At 40.7% G+C, this 17,958-nt stretch overlaps 1 protein-coding gene and 1 pseudogene across 1 annotated transcript; both read left to right on the forward strand.

Moving 5' to 3' along the window:
• The first annotated feature begins 275 nt into the window (after window positions 1-275).
• On the forward strand, window positions 276-2,435 carry LOC120545686 (tripartite motif-containing protein 16-like). Its single transcript, XM_039780240.1, has one exon. The coding sequence runs from the start codon at window positions 307-309 to the stop codon at window positions 1,975-1,977; it is 1,671 nt and encodes a 556-aa protein (XP_039636174.1). The 5' UTR covers window positions 276-306; the 3' UTR covers window positions 1,978-2,435.
• A 2,571-nt stretch (window positions 2,436-5,006) lies between these two features.
• On the forward strand, window positions 5,007-7,745 carry LOC120545687 (annotated as a pseudogene).
• Window positions 7,746-17,958: the final 10,213 nt, after the last annotated feature.

The following is a 17,958-nucleotide window of genomic DNA, read 5'->3' on the forward strand; positions in this document are numbered from 1 at the left end:
AATAAAAGGAACATTTAGGAGAGTAAGGGTCAGAAGTATGGAGACATCAATAATCTGAGGAGCCAAGAAGTATTTTACAACTAGAAATGTAATTTTTTTTTTACGTTTTAACTGAGGTGTCATTTAAAATGAAGAAACAATGTCCAAACTCAAGGTGCCACTCCTCATCCTGGCATGAATCAAAGCTTGATAACTCCTCCCTTTTTTGTATAATGACAATAAAGCTGAACCTTGAACCTAGATCCCTTGATAAGACAGTCACACATACTGGAAGTCACAGTCAGACAGTCATCACTGAGAGGTGAAATGGCACAGAAAGGAGTTCAGCTGGACCGGGAAACCTTCTCTTGTTCAATCTGTCTGGATCTACTGAAGGATCCGGTGACTACTCCCTGTGGACACAGCTACTGCATGAACTGTATTAAAAGCCACTGGGATGTAGAGGATCGTAACTACAGCTACAGCTGTCCTCAGTGCAGGCAGAGCTTCACACCGAGGCCTGTCCTGCTGAAAAACACCATGTTAGCAGATTTAGTGGAGGAGCTGAAGAAGACTGGACTCCAAGCTGCTCCGGCTGATCACTGCTATGCTGGAGCTGAAGATGTGGCCTGTGATGTCTGCACTGGGAGAAAACTCAAAGCACACAAGTCCTGTCTGCAATGTCTGGCTTCTTTCTGTGAGAATCACCTTCAGCTTCATTATGAATCAGCTCCATTAAAGAAACACAAGCTGGTGGAGCCGTCCAAGAAGCTCCAGGAGAACGTCTGCTCTCGTCATGATGAGTTGATGAAGATGTTCTGCCGTACTGATCAGCAGCTTATCTGTTATCTCTGCTCTGTGGATGAACATAAAGGCCACGACACAGTCTCAGCTGCAGCAGAGAGAGCTGAGAGGCAGAGAGAGCTCGAGGGGAGTCGACAAAACATCCAGCAGAGAATCCAGGACAGAGAGAAAGATGTGAAGCTGCTTCAACAGCAGGCTGAGGCCATCAATCGCTCTGCTGATAAAGCAGTGAAGAACAGCAAGAAGATCTTCACTGAGCTGATCCGTCTGATGAAGAAAAGAAGCTCTGATGTGAAGCAGCAGGTCAGATCCCAGCAGAAAAGTGAAGTGAGTCGAGTCAAAGAGCTTCAGGAGAAGCTGGAGCAGGAGATCACTGAGCTGAAGAGGAAAGACGCTGAGCTGAAGAAGCTCTCACACACAGAGGATCACAACCAGTTTCTACACAACTACCCCTCACTGTCACCACTCAGCCAATCAACATCCAGCATCCATATCACTCCTCTGAGCTGCTTTGAGGACGTGACAGCGGCCGTGTCAGAAGTCAGAGATAAACTACAGGACGTCCTGAGAGAGAAGTGGACAAACGTCTCACTGACAGGGACTGGAGTGGACATTTTACTGCCACAACCAGAGCCCAAGACCAGAGCTGGATTCTTAAAATATTCACGTGAAATCACACTGGATCCAAACACAGCATACACAATGCTGTTATTATCTGAGGGGAACAGAAAAGCAACATTAATGAGTCAACAACAGTCTTATTCTAGTCACCCGGACAGATTCACTAACAGGTATCAGGTCCTGAGTAGAGAGGGTCTGACTGGACGTTGTTACTGGGAGGTGAAGAGGAGAGGGAGAGAAGTTTATGTAGCAGTCGCATACAAGAATATCAGCAGAGCAGGGGGGTCAGATGAATGTGGATTTGGACAAAATGACAAATCTTGGGCGTTAGATTGTTACAACAACAGTTATTCATTTTATTACAACAAAGTCCAAACTCCTGTCTCAGGTCCTCTGTCCTCTAGAGTAGGAGTGTACCTGGATCACAGTGCAGGTATTCTGTCCTTCTACAGCGTCTCTAAAACCATGACTCTCCTCCACAGAATCCAGACCACATTCACTCAGCCTCTCTATGCTGGACTAAAGGTTTATGATTGTTATGGAGACTCTGCTGAGTTGTGTAAACTGAAATAGACAGAAGTCATTTAAGGGTTAAATTCTGATTTAAAAAACTCTGACTTATTTAGTCTCCATGTTTGTTGCTGAGAGATGATTGTTGTTGACATTCTATTTCTTTTACGTTTTGTTGCATTTATCAATGTTTTTTGTCAGTTTTCGACTGTCGACTTTTCTCTTTTTTTTCTTTATCACCGTTTGAGATGTTTTGGTCCCTTTTTTGCTTCTATCAATCTTTTATTTGTAAAGAAATCTAGATTTACATTTATTTGTTCGGCGGACCAAATGTTATCATAATCATAATCAATAACTCATTCTTTTTTACATAGCTGAGAATCTGGTTCAAACAAAGTGACTGTGTGGATGAAGTTAATCTGTTCATGATATCATTGAACAAGAGTCTTTGAACAGACTTTACTGATGGGATGTGTGAACAAACTGAAGCTTTACATGATGAATAAAATAACATGAACAAAGTATTTTCTTCCTGTCTTCATTCCAGGGTTTCATACAAAGCTGACGGAGAAAATGTGAAACTGATATGAAAGTATAACTGAGGCCCTTTTCCTCCTGAAACACCACAAAGTACAGTGTTCATGTTTAGAGTCAGTCAGTCTCTGTCCTTTCAACTTTCCTCACTAAAACTGCTTCGTCACAGAGAAATGAGCAGAGTTTTCTATCACTTGTTGCTTGACACACAAAAGACAACAGATAATGTAGAGTTGATCCTTTACATTTGGTTAAACGTACTTCCACATAGAGAGGGGGGGGTTACAACTTAAGAGGGGATTTAAATTTCAAACAACAGACGCTCGGACAAAGCTCACTGTTTATTTTGCACAAAACCACAACGGTTTTGTGAAATAGTCTTAACGAATCGATCAAACAAAGTGTAAAAATGTTGCAATTTAAAAAAAAAGGTTCAAAAGATTTATTTTTGAAAAGTACAGAAGTGAGGAAGGAGAGTGAACATCACACTGATGTTAATGCTGCTTGATTTTAGTTTTTGTGTGTTCTTCTTGATCTTAATAGCTAGATAAAGTAGGATGTAAACTGGAGTAGTACTTCTGTAAAATGGTCTGATTTACGTTGTTTGACAGTGACGAAAAGAGAGCTGAGCCAGAAGGTAAAGCTCTCGATCTACCGAATAATTTTGGTTCCTACTGTCACCTATTGTCATGAAGGCTGGGTCATGACCGACAGAACGAGATCCAGGGTACAAGTGGCCAAAATGGGTTTCCTCAGCAGGCTGGCTCCTTTGCGTCGAAAGCAGCCAGTTGAGATGGTTTGGGCATCTGGTAAGAATGCCCCCTGGGTGCCTCCCTAGTGAGGTGTTCCAGGGACGTCCAGCTGGGAGGAGGCCTTGGGGAAGACCCAGGACTAGGTGGCGGGATTATATCTCCAACCTGGCTTGGGAACGCCTGGGGTTCCCCCAGTCAGAGCTGGCTAATGTGACTCGGGAAAGGGAAGTTCGGGGTCCCCTGCTGGAGCTGCTGCCCCCGTGCCCCCGGATAAGTGGACAAGGATGGATGGATAGATGGATGGATGGTGATTTAGATGTGGTAAAGCCTGGGGGGAAGACCTGATAAGCATAGGGCTTCTACCTATCCCTTGTTTTGTTGACATTTTTGTTTTTGTATTTTTGTTATTCATTCATACATTTTTAAATATATTCTTTTCTTTTGATAGTTCGAAATAAATATTTCATTCATTAATTCCTTCACATTGTTCATCAAAATTCAAGAAGTCAGAGACGTTCTAACGTTTGGCCTCAAATCTTACATTCCCACATACTATTTACAACCTGAGAGCTGAAACTATTCTCTCCCATGTTTCCAATGAGACCTGAATGCAGCATCAGTACTACAGGGTGTGACTCATGTGAACAAACTAACACAGTGTGATATTACATCTGATTAAATGTCTCTTTACTGATGTTGTGTGAAGTTTGGACATGTCTTCCTGCAGTGAACATCCCAGCAGGTTAACAAGTGAAACTGATGCAGGACACAAGAGGGCGCCTTCATCCTTCTAACCAGGGATGTAGTGGAGGTTAAAGCTCCTCAGCTTACTTTGTCTGCAGCTTTTAGTTAACAACATGTTTTCAGGCTGACAGAAACCTTTTATAATTAACATGCAGTGTGCATTGGACTTGTGGAGGTTTCTTACTGCTAGACAGCTTGAATCTGATGTTGACTTCTCTGTTTGAGCTGTTTTTCTTACCTAGGATTGTGTGATTTAGTTTCACTCAGGTGTTTGAGAGAGATAATAACCAGTTAGAGTTAAGGTCGCTTTCATTTACTCTGATTCAGGCAAGGACAGTGTTTGAATTATTGTAAACAAAATAAACTTTTATTAACTTAATTGCAAGACAACTCAGTCATTTAGTAAATTGGGGAGCCGTCTCCAAACTCTCTGATTCTAAGAAGAGTTTACCTCCTAAAAGCTGAAGTCAGCAAAGTTTTTAAATGAGAAATGAGCTCTGATGTAAACAAGTGTTGCTGCGTTCCTTATCACGTACCTTTTCTTTTTACTTTAAGTACAAACTGCAGTTGCTCTTACAAAATACATACTGTTGCCTGCAGTACAGTCTGCAGACAGTCGGGACATGAAACTCTGTGATAACATCACAGCTTGAACTTTGAGCCTCTTGCTCAGATATGCTGCACAGAGGATTGTGGGTCAGAAAAGCACACTGGGTTGTATACTGCAAAATGCAACTAGGTGCATCAGGACACATTTTTGGCATTGTGCTTTTGACATATTATGTATTGGGACAAACTATATATTTTGTCATACTAATAGTAGTATGGGCATAGCAACAACACCCAGTGTCTCTCTCAAAGTGCTCCTCTTCCAGGAATGAACAAAGCTTGATAACCCCTCCCCCCTCTTCCCGCTCTCAAACACAGCCAGCTCCACTCTGTGCACATATTTCCTTGTTCCCTCCCCTTCAGAGCTACAGTTTGCAAAGTACCAACAAGCGTACAACTGCGTACCACTGTTGTTTTAAGATAAGAGCTCAGACTAGTTTCACTTCTCAGGAAGTGACAGTCGTCACTGAGCGACAGGTGAAATGGAGCAGAAAGGAGTTCAGCTGGACCGGGAAACCTTCTCTTGTTCCATCTGTCTGGATCTACTGAAGGATCCGGTGACTACTCCCTGTGGACACAGCTACTGCATGAATTGTATTAAAAGCCACTGGGATGAAGAGGATCGTAAGTACAGATACAGCTGCCCTCAGTGCAGGAAGACGTTCACACAGAGGCCTGTCCTGCTGAAAAGCACCATGTTAGCAGATTTAGTGGAGGAGCTGAAGAAGACTGGACTCCAAGCTGCTCCTGCTGATCACTGCTATGCTGGAGCTGAAGATATGGCCTGTGATGTCTGCACTGGGAGAAAACTCAAAGCACACAAGTCCTGTCTGCAATGTCTGGCTTCTTTCTGTGAGAAACACCTTCAGCTTCATTATGAATCAGAGAAATTCAAGAAACACAAGCTGGTGGAGCCGTCCAAGAAGCTCCAGGAGATCGTCTGCTCTCGTCATGATGAGTTGATGAAGATGTTCTGCCGTACTGATCAGCAGCTTATCTGTTATCTCTGCTCTGTGGAGGAACATAAAGGCCACGACACAGTCTCAGCTGCAGCAGAGAGAGCTGAGAGGCAGAGAGAGCTCGAGGGGAGTCGACATAACATCCAGCAGAGAATCCAGGACAGAGAGAAAGATGTGAAGCTGCTTCAACATCAATCTCTCTGCTGATAAAGCAGTGGAGGACAGCGAGAAGATCTTCACTGAGCTGATCCGTCTCCTGGAGAAAAGAAGCTCTGATGTGGAGCAGCAGGTCAGATCCCAGCAGAAAAGTGAAGTGAGTCGAGTCAAAGAGCTTCAGGAGAAGCTGGAGCAGGAGATCACTGAGCTGAAGAGGAAAGACGCTGAGCTGAAGAAGCTCTCACACACAGAGGATCACAACCAGTTTCTACACAACTACCCCTCACTGTCACCACTCAGCCAATCAACATCCAGCATCCATATCACTCCTCTAAGCTGCTTTGAGGATGTGACAGCGGCCGTGTCAGAAGTCAGAGATGAACTACAGGACGTTCTGAGAGAGAAGTGGACAAAAGTCTCACTGACACGGACTGAAGTGGACGTTTTACTGCCACAACCAGAGCCCAAGACCAGAGCTGGATTCTTAAAACATTCATGTGAAATCACACTGGATCCGAACACAGCAAACACACGGCTGTTATTATCTGAGGGGAACAGGAAAGCAACAGTAATGAGACAACAACAGTCTTATTTCAGTCACCCAGAAAGATTCACTTACTGGTGTCAGGTCCTGACTAGAGAGAGTCTGACTGGACGTTGTTACTGGGAGGTGGAGAGGAGCGGGAGAGGAGGAGTTTCTGTAGCAGTTGCATACAAGAATATAAGCAGAGCAGGGAGCTCGGATGAATGTGGATTTGGACGAAATGACAAATCTTGGGCGTTATATTGTAACAACAACATTTATACATTTTGGTACAACAATCACCACACTCCCATCTCAGGTCCTGAGTCCTCCAGAGTAGGAGTGTACCTGGATCACAGTGCAGGTCTTCTGTCCTTCTACAGCGTCTCTGAAACCATGACTCTCCTCCACAGAGTCCAGACCACATTCACTCAGCCGCTCTATGCTGGACTAAGGCTTTATGTTTTATTTGGAGACTCTGTTGAATTGTGTAAACTGAAATAGACAGAAGTCATTTAAGGGTTAAATTCTGTTTTAACTCTTTGACTTATTTAGTGTCCATGTTTGTTGCTGAGAGCTGATTGTTGTGACTTCACTTTTTCGTCATTTAATTGCTTTTTTTCTACATTTTTGACACTTTTATCAACATTTTTTATGCTGTCAACATTTTTGTTGCATTTTTTGAAGTTTTTCCTGTTTTGTATCTGTCTCCAACTGTCTTCATCATTCTGAAACCAGAACACAACAAATGTTGAGGATGACTCATTTTCCCTCCTGACACCTAAAGAGAGACAGAAACTGATGTTTCTGTTTCTATAAGACCCATAACATAGGTAGAAACTGTCTGATGTTTCTGATTCTATAAGTCCCATAACAGGTAGAAACTGTCTAATGGTTCTGTTTCTATAAGTCCCATAACATAGGTAGGGTTGCTGCATTGATTTGCTGGTCCAGTCTGAGGGGAAATTACAGAAAGTTGAAATTATTCTCAAAATTCGGGGCTTTGAAGGAAAAATTTGGGGCTGGAGTCCCAGAAGCTCCGCCCCTGCTGAACAGAGATCAGCTGTTCTGGACAGTACTTTGACATGTTGATGTTAAATTGGATAGTTTTTACAGCATTTTGGTTTTTTATTTTGTTTCATGTATTGTCTTTTCCCCCCCTCCTAATACTGTCTTTTTAGTCTGAGTTTGTCTGTTTGTTTGTCTATTGTTACCTGTGTCTAACACCAAGGACTGTGCTGGAAATAAGTATTTTACTTTAGCATAGTCATCCTTTGGATTACGGTTTTATCGTCTTGATCCAGAAATCAATCAATCAATCAAGTTTCTTTAGGCAGCACTCCTTCCGGTGTCCTTTTGAAACATAACTTCTCTGAGCTCTAAAGGGTTGATGAATATTTGCATCAATGTATTTGTACGAGGCCTTAGAAATATGTTAATTATAACAAAATGGTGCCATTAGATATTTTCTGGATGTGTACAAATATGCACCAAAAATGTCTTTATTGGGAGACATGGGATGGGCACCATGTGAGGCTCGTTGGAAGATGTGTAGTGTATACTGATGGGATGTGTGAACAAGCTGAAGCTTTACATGATGAATAAACTAACATGAACAAAGTATTTTCTTCCTGTCTTCATTCCAGGGTTTCAAACAAAGCTGACGGAGAAAATGTGAAACTGATATGAGGAGTATAACTGAGGCACTTTACTTCCTGAAACACCACAAACTACAGTGTTCATGTTTAGAGTCAGTCAGTCTCTGTCCTTTCAACTTTCCTCACTAAAACTGCTCCGTCACAGAGAAATGAGCAGAGTTTTCTATCACTTGTTGCTTTTTACAACCAACATTTCCTCTCTGCACTGAGTCAATAAATATTCTCACTGAAGGCATCAAAACTATGAATGAACACATATGGAATTATGTACTTAACAAAAAAAGTGTGAAATAACTGAAAACATGTCTTATATTTTAGATTCCTCAAAGTAGCCACCCTTTTCTTTTTTGATAACTCTGCAAACCCTTTGTGTTCTCTCAATGAGCTTCATGAGGTAGTCACCTGAAATGGTTCACTTCACAGTTGTGCTTTGTCAGGGTTAATTAGTGGAATTTTTTCCCTTATTAATAAAAAAAGCAAAGGGTGGCTACTTCAAAGAACCTAAAATATAAGACATGTTTTCAGTTATTTCACACTTTTTTGTTAAGTACATAATTCCACATGTGTTCATTCATAGTTTTGATGCCTTCAGTGAGAATCTACAATGTAAATAGTCATGAAAATAAAGGAAACATTGAATGAGAAGGTGTGTCCAAACTTTTGACCTGTACTGTATTTTGACGGGGGAGAAATCTACCTCTTAATATTGGGACTCAATGCGGCTGAAATGAAGCTACTGTCCCGAGTGGCTCAGCCAAAGCATCACTGTAGCAGTAAACTGCTGCCGGGAATCACAGGTAACTTGATCTATATACATTAGAAAGAACATTGTGGGGGTAATAGATTAAACCAGTGTTACTTGTTAGCATGACCAGATGCAAAGCTTGCTATTAAGTGTCTGAGTGTGACTGACCTGATGTAGTGCTGGGTTGAAAGGCTGCAGGAGATATGGCTGCTGAATACAAAAGAATCATAAATCCTCTAGCTCAGCCAGTTTCATAGATTATTCAGAGTGCGTTTAATAAGATTCTTTAACATAAGTCACTACCTCACTTGGAAAAAAAAATTAATCTTTTTAAAAAAAATCATACTAACAAGGTAACATTGAATCTTGGCAGTGGCACACGGAAACAGTGCGAGTGAGTGCAACATACACATTAATGTAACAGCAGGCCAACATGACTTCAGAAATATAGTCAACTACTGAAAGGTAACATTTCACTTCACTACTAAGCAGGATATTATGGCTCTGAAGTGTGTCCTAACTAAGAATACCAGTAAACCTACAGGGGCCACGGCAGCTCGTACATTGCCCGCCAAATTTCACTACTTCAAATACCTTTGAGATATGGGTTAAAAGTACTATAAAAGTGTTAATTGGGTTGGAGAAAAAAAATTGAAAAATGTTAAGAATGTGTTAAAAGCAGTTAGAGTTGACATGATATAAAGCTGTTAGAGTTAGGCATTCTACGAGTTTTCGTTAAAAGACTTTAACCAAGGAACTTTTCCTCCTGAAACACCACAAAGTACAGTATTCATGTTTAGAGTCAGGCAGTCTGTCCTTTCAATTTTCCTCACTAAAACTACTTTGTCAGAGAAATGAGCAGAGTTTTCTATCACTTGTTCAGAGTTTTAGGGTGTGTTGGAGCGTTTCAATAGAGGAATGTACATCAGTCGCTGCAGTAAAAGTAACACTATTTACAGAGCATTTTTGAAAAACAAGTTAGTGCAGTTACAAAGTTCTTCACACACACATGCAGAATACATAAGAAATAAACAAATTACAAAATACAAGTTAATGTAAAATACCGCATGAAGTGGGTGTAGCAGTTTACAAGAAGGCTAGTGTAAAAAGGACCAGTAATTTATCAGTAAAAGAATGCATTTGTTTGACTAACAGGCTGTAGTCCAGTGTAAACATGCTTAAAAAGGTGTCATTAGGATGGAGGATAAATACTGATAAATCATGGATATAAAGTATATATTTTTTTTTAACTATGTCTGTAAATGTACAACTTTCCCTGAAGTGGTAATGATGTTTGGCGTACTGAATTTGATATACTAAGTATTGGGATATATTAAATCTTTCCTATCATACCAATTGTAGTATGGGCATTGCAACACACACAGTATCTCTCTCAAAGCGCTCCTCTTCCAGGAAGGAACAAAGCTTGATAACCCCTTGCTCCTCTTCCTGCTCTCAAACACAGACCGCTCCACTCTGCACATATTTCCTTGTTCCCTCCCCTTCAGATCTAGTTTGCAGATGGGTGTAACCAACATACTGGGGAAGTACAACGTTGTATCACTGCCGTTTTTACATTGGAGCTCAAACTAGTTTTACTTCTCAGGAAGTGAGACTCAGACAGTAGTCACTGAGTGAGAGGTGAAATGGCGCAGAAACGAGTTCAGCTGGACAGAGAAATCTTCTCATGTTCCATCTGTCTCAATCTACTGAAGGATGTGGTGACTACTCCCTGTGGACAACTATTGCATGAACTGTATTAAAACCACTGGGATGAAGAGGATCATAAGTACAGCTACCCTCCGTGCAGGAAGATGTTCACACCGAGGCCTGTCCTGCTGAAAAACACCATGTTAGCAGTTTTAGTGGAGGAGCTGAAGAATACTGGACTCCAAGCTGCTCCTGCTGATCACTGCTATGCTGGAGCTGAAGATGTGGCCTGTGATGTCTGCACTGGGAGAAAACTCAAAGCACACAAGTCCTGTCTCATCTGCAGGTAATCCGTCTCAGAGGTTTGCTTGTAGAAGGACACAGGTGGGTCTGGACAGCATCACCATAGCAGAGAGGATGGCATCTTTCCGACCGGCTGCAAAACACAACAGTAAACAGAGACATGGAACATTTTGTTTTAAGTGGATGCTTGTTTAATCCACACTCAAAACTGCTCTGATTTCATACGGTATCTCTAGTGTTCCTGTCACTCTGTGGGCGTCAAATAAACATAAACTTCACGTGTGTGCAGTTACTCAGAAACAAGTGACATCCGGAGTTTGGTTGCAAGCATTACAACTTAAACAATCTTCAGTTTGCAGATATTCTTAACAGGAAATCTGCCTTTTTCATGCTTGAAAAATTACCAAAAATTGCACACAAGTCCAGTCCTATGCTAAATTTCTTTAACTGGCTTTAAGGGCTCATAGTCCTGATTGTGGCACTACAGCAACTGCCTAAAGTTTCAAACTTTAAAAATGCATAACAAATCACCCGGACTTGCTAGCACTTTTTACACTATAAAAGAAAATAGTTGGAATAACTTAATTACTTCAATTGGTACGACACAACAAATTTAGTTTATCCTAATCAAATTAACAAAATCTGTTAACACAAATCAGATGCATTAATAATCTGAGTGCTTTCAAATCAAAAGTTTTCATTAATGCAATTTAAACTTAAGCCAAGTTAACTAAGTGCTTTCTTTCCAACTCAATTATTTGATTCAACCATAAGTAGAATACTGGTTCATTACATGAATTCTATTTGTATTGGTTAAGGGCAAGTAATTTACATTTAAGTTACCTTTATTTGATTACACTTTTTTCAATATAATTCAAGTTAAAATTTAAAGTTGGTTAGAGGGTGGGGAATCAAGACTCAAATCAGGTTTTTTTTAGACTATTATACAAACAAAAAAATACCATCACATTTCACTCCTACACATGCATAAAATGCATAATTAAAAATTGTATCACATTTGTCTTTTCTCTAACAAATGTGCCTAAAAACACAAACACGGCAACTATTAGTACTACTAATGTAAAGGGTAATTTCGATTTTGTTTCAACCTGGAATCTATTTTCCCATGCCTTGTTGTGCAAGTAGTCTATATCTACGACATTCCATTTCTGAGATTGCTCTGTTGCCGCCTCCAGTACATCTGTAAATTGTCCTCAACAAAATTTCAGGCAGATTTTTAAAATTTACAAAAATTGAGCCTGCAGTGCATCAAAATGTTTTATGTGGTACATTTCAGAATTATTACTCAGAAACTGAATTTTTGGTCCCCAACAAGTCCTGCAACTTTGTGAAAGCCTAAATAAATGTACACAGCAAGTTAAAACATTCCTAAAAACACATTTAAAGAGGACGTTTTACTTACTGGCAACACCATGTCTCCCACCACTACTGCATTGTTCTTGGACATCAGCCCTGTCAAAAATGAGAGAAAGAAAAACTAATATTTCAGATTTTCTTTGTTCAACTTTTTTCTTCTTACCTGCAAATTAAATACACACATTGCAATTTCATTTATGGTGTCAAATCATAACAGAAGTTAACCCTCGTATTATGTTAAGGGTCAATTTGACCCATTTGCGTTTTGTGTTGACCAAAACACTGGTTAACCTATCTTTTTCTTCATGAAATTGTATGACATTTCCTCATTTAGGGTCATGAACTTGTTCATAAAATCTGGACACACTGATGTGTAGTGGAATGTCTGTTCAGAGTTTGTATACAAAGATGATGTTGCGGGTCATTTTGACCCAGAGACTTTCAACACCCATTTAGGTAGGTGTGTGTGTGTGTGTGTGTGTGTGTGTGTGTGTGTGTGTGTGTGTGTGTGTGTGTGTGTGTGTGTGTGTGTGTGTGTGATGCTATGGACGATCCGGATTGTGAATTTTCCTATGATGAAGAGGATTCAGGGGACCAGTCTGGTGTAGTATACATTAGCTGAAAACAATGGGCAGCAATCATCCTCAACATGGATAGCTAAAGATGATAACATAAAATGGTCAACATCACCACACTGACGCCAAGGCAGACTGTCATCAAGATGACTCCAAGCCCCACAAGATTTTCTGCCACACTAGTTGAGGATATTCAATCACCATTTCATCTCTTCATATCCCAACCAACAGATAGGATCATAGTGGACATGACCAACTTGCAGGGGAGGTGTGTATTTCAAAAGAAATGGAAGTCACTGGATCAGATTGACTTGCATGCATACATTGAAATCCTAGTCCTGCTGCATCCGCAGCATCCACCTATGCGCTCTGCAGTGCCATTTTAAATTCCGCAACACCCTGCTGTGATGTTCATACGCACAGAGTAGTCAGGATCCGGTATTGGAGACTGCACTACTCAGTACGACACGATGTGCCCTGCTATGACATGAACTTCCATGACTACCTCGAGGTCACTGTTCCATTATCTCTAATGTGACTATTATCGCCAATGTTCATCACACCCCCAACCGGCCCCAACAGACACCGCCTACCAAGTGTCTGGGTCTGCCGAGGTTTCTTCCTAAAAGGGAGTTTTTCCTCGCCACTGTCGCAACAGCCACTGATAATGCTTGCTCTTGGGGTAATTACTGTAATTGTTGGGGTTTTGGAATTTATAGAGTGTGGTCTAGACCTACTCTATCTGTAAAGTGTCTCGAGATAACTCTTGTTATGATTTGATACTATAAATAAAATGGAATAGTATTAGCTAGAGTGTACAAGTCAAAAGGGAGAAGCAATTGTCAGTCTGTGGAATGATGAGTGGAAGGCCAATATTTCTAGCAACAATGTCTTTGGAGTCAATTCATACGAAAGCTTGGGTGTTCCACAACACCAGAGCTGGTTGAGTGAAAGAGAAAAACTAGCTGAGATCAGAGATGTATGGGATGAATGGGTCAAAATTGTACCTGTCATGTACAATCCTGGTCCCCATGTCACTGTAGATGAACACCTTGTTCCATTCAGGGGGCGCTGTCCCTTCTGACAGTACATGCCCAACAAGCCTGCCAAGTATGGCATCAAAATATGGGCATCCTAGGATGCCAAATCTAGCTACTATGCATGGAATATGCAAGTGTATACTGGAAATATTTCACTAAATAATTGGTAAAACAGTTTTGGGGGAAAAAATGTTTGTGATGAGGAAAAAAAAAGTTTGTTTTGAGTGTATTTACACTGTACGGGTCATTTTGACCCGTAACATCATCAATGTAATTTTTTTTCAACATAATACGAGGGTTAACTTCGGACACTTTACAGATAGCATACTCCGAACCATCAGACTGTGAGTCTGGTTGGGACACATAGGTTAATAGAAATACTGACCGTGTAAAGTCTCTGGGTTAGACGCCATGTAATGAGTATTCCTGGAGATCCAGTCATCTGGATAAGTTGTTAAAACACAATTACACTTTTTTAAAATAGGCCTACCTAATAAATTTAGTGATTGATTGTAATCCAAACTGTACCTTTGTCAGCTTCCTGTAAAAGGACTGGAGTTGACTAAAACAGACAAAGAGATTAGAGAAAAAGAGTTAATTTCATTCATAGCAAGTACTCCACAAAGACAAAAACATGTATACAACAATAAAAACTCAAATATAGCCTACGTAGTTAAAACACACATTTAGATTTTTAAATAAACACATTCATCCCATGATTGTAAACATTTTAATCAATTTAAAATCCAAACCTCTCAGTTTGAGGTAAACGATTGAGGCGACCAAAACAAAACAAAAAATCCAATGTTTGCTTTCCCCCCCCCAGAAAGTAAAATCCAACGTGTTGATTTTTTACCATTTTAGAGGATTCAGCAAATAGAAGAGCAGTGAGGAGCAGATGCAACATGTAGTCAGAGGTCAGGACTCAGACTGAGGCCTGCAGCTCATTTGATGACTAACAGGTGGTGGGTTTCATTAAGTCAAATCACCTGCCAGCTCTGCCTCTTTTATCCCTGTGGATCTGAAAACACAGCTCCTGTGGATACATATCCCACCGTTTACATTTGTTTCACAGTGCCGTTACTTTGCAGATTAAAGTGTATTATAAAAAGGTCTATAAGATATGATGCATTAGTAGAAATGGAAACACACCAATAGTGCATCAAATGAAAATGCTGCCAGCATGTTTTCAAGTTCAAGAGACGAGAAGAACTTAAAGTGATGGCTCAGAGTAATTTCACTAGGGTCCTTTCCACCATGACCTCGATCCAAACAACCCCCCGGAAGCTTTTTTCAGCTGGGTCTAACAATGGACGAGTTAGCGTGATCAGCTGAATAGCTTAGTGCAGGCGCTAATGGATCCATGTTTGTATCTCGTAAATGACCCCACTAATATAATGCCCGAAATGATACCAAACTTTTACAGTAGTACAAATAGGTTATTCACTCATAAAATGATGGATTGGAAAGTTTGTAAGTACATCAGGAGTTTAAATAACACTTGCCTGCTGGCTTCTGCTCTCTGCTGCTGCTGCTACCGGGCAGTAAGACGAGTGCTTAGGGACGTCTACAAATTGCAACACTGACAAGAGATGTAACAAAAATATTTATTAATTTAATGGATAAAATAAGGTAATGTCTCCAAACTTACCTCAATTATAACTTGTCTCCTGCTAGTTATACTACAGCACTTACTTTACTACAAAAAAAAAAAAAAAAAAAAAAGTGTTGTAATTTGTAGACGTCCCTAAGCACTCTTACTGCCCGGTAGCAGCAGCAGCAGAGAGCAGAAGCCAGCAGGCAAGTGTTATTTACATAAACTTCTGGTGTACTTACAAACTTTCCAATCCATCGTTTTATGAGTACATAACCCATTTGTACTACTGTAAAAGTTTGGTATCATTTCGGGCATTATTAGTGGGGTCATTTACGAGATACAAACGTGGATCCATTAGCACCTGCACTAAGCTATTCAGCTGATCACGCTAACTCCCCCAATGTTCGATCCAGGTGAAAAAAGCTCGAGGTCATCCTAGGGTGAAATTACTCAGAATCATCACTTCAATCGTAATCGCCGCTGAAATAACCGGCAGCTCGCACTGCTCTGTACCCGCTTCACAGTCACCTATTGTTGGGTAACTGAACCACCAACTACTGCTGACCTGACGGCGCACCATTTGGAGCACCGTAGCCGCACGAAGCTCTCTAGCATGGGCTACGTGGTTTTACAGTCATTACCACTTCAGGTAAAGCGTCGTACATTTACAGACATAATTAAAGAAAATTATATACTTTATAGCCATGATTTATCAGTATTTATCCTCCACCCTGTAGACACCTTTAAGCATGTTTACACTGGACCGCAGCCTGTTTTTAGTCAAACAAACACCTTTTATTGATAAATTACTGATCCTCTGCACTTTTTACACTAGCCTTCGTGTAAGTACACAGTAGTTCTAAACTCATCAACTTAAATTATATTCAGATATACATTTCAAACATCTGACATTGAATAACAAAAAGAAACCTAATCACATTAGTTTACACATCACGTTACCCCAACAGAAAAAGCACAGACTTAACAAGCCAGCTAACAACAGTGCTAGCATGTGTGATGCTAACTTAAACTATGAACACACATCAAGAAGGCTATTTGCTAAATTAACAACACTAACATATAACCATGTATCCATTCATACTGTTATTTACGGCCTCCATTTAAAGAAACAAACCAAGGCTCAAAAGGGATTAGAGGATGCAACATATAAAAAAGGATGCCAGACACAAGGTTAACAATTAACCAACAAGGTTTATTAAATAATGCAAAAACATTCCCAAATGTAGCAAACAAACAGAAACAAAAGGGAGTGGAGACCACGGCCAAAAAGAACAAAAGATGGGAAGACGCTGAACCAACCTCGCAATGGGCCATCGCTCCCCGCGTCTCCCTCTAAAATACCTAAAAAGGGTAAACTAATCCCAGAACAAACAAAATGAATAACTGAACAACCGGTAATCTCCAGCCCAAACTAACACAATAAACTAAAAATAACAAAACTCCAGCACCTAAGTGTGCATAGAGGTTGGTAAACACAAACCTGCTTCTGGCAAAACCAGGTGATAGTGTGTTGCTGGTGTGATCTCCATGTGCCTCTGTTCCTTCACTCTGCCTTCTTATCACCTCCCCCACTCTACCTGCGCACTGATTACACTCAGGTGTGCAACAGGCAGAAGGAGGAGGGCAGAAGAGGGACAGAGACAGAGAGAGAGAGAGATAGAGAGAGAGAGAGAAAAAACAAGACACACACACACCAGAGGCACATGTAACAACGGCAACCAGCAGATGGAGACAAATCATTGGTCTGGATATCTGAAAAAAGATTTTATCCATCCAATAGTTTGATAGATATTACAGTCGGCACCAACTGAGCGACAGACGCTGTAATCCCTAAAACAACGGCTCAGAAACATCAAAAACACTTTGAAAAGTTTCACAGTCTGGCTCAGGGTTTCTCCTTTGTCTCGAGTGAATTTCATGGCCTCGCTTCCCACACAAAGGTCATAAATGTGTGGAAGGTAGCAGTGGTAGAATGTAACTAAGTACATTTACTCCAGTACTGTACTTGAGTCCAAATGTTGAGGTACTTGTACTTTACTCGTGTCTTTTCTTTTCATGCCACTTTCTAATTCTACTCCGCTACATTTCAGAGAGAAATTGTAAACATTTTCAATTCAGATTCCAAGGCTTTTTCAGGCCTGGTGAAGTTGTGAATCGCAAGCTCATTAGCAAGGCATCCTGGTTAGCGCCTACAACAAACACGCCTGACAAGGAGTTTGAAATCTACACTCCTGACAATTTGAAAAGCAACGTGTGGAGCTATTTTGGGTTCCCAAAGAAACAGGGAAAAATCACGAGTAAGGACAAAGCGATATGTAAAATATGTAGGACCATACTCACATACCACATGACGACCAGCAACTTGAGAGCCCAGCTGTCAACACTACATCCAGGCAAGCTGGAAGAGGAGGAGGGAGAGGAGGGAGAGGAGGGGGAGGGTTCAGAGGTGAGGCAGGCCAGAATCAAGTCCATGCTATCTCTTTCACAAGGCCTCCCCTATGCCCGTCAAAAATAGAGCGACAGATGTTGACATGGTTCGTTTGCGAAGATATGAGGCCCATTAACGTGATTTATGGGAGCGGGTTTCAAGCTTTCATCCACGAGCTAGAGCCAAGATTCAAAATCCCCTGCTTAAGTTTGAAACCAATATAGGTCTTTACTGAAGGCATTTAATGGTCAACTTATTATTAATAACTATTTGAATATATTCGAATAATAATATTAATCATCATCATCAAACTTTTATTACAGACTCAAGGTCCAAATCACCCACAACAATACATAAATACATATCCATAAAA

Source organism: Perca fluviatilis, chromosome 17, assembly GCF_010015445.1.
Source record: "Perca fluviatilis chromosome 17, GENO_Pfluv_1.0, whole genome shotgun sequence".
Classification (NCBI taxonomy): domain Eukaryota; kingdom Metazoa; phylum Chordata; class Actinopteri; order Perciformes; family Percidae; genus Perca; species Perca fluviatilis.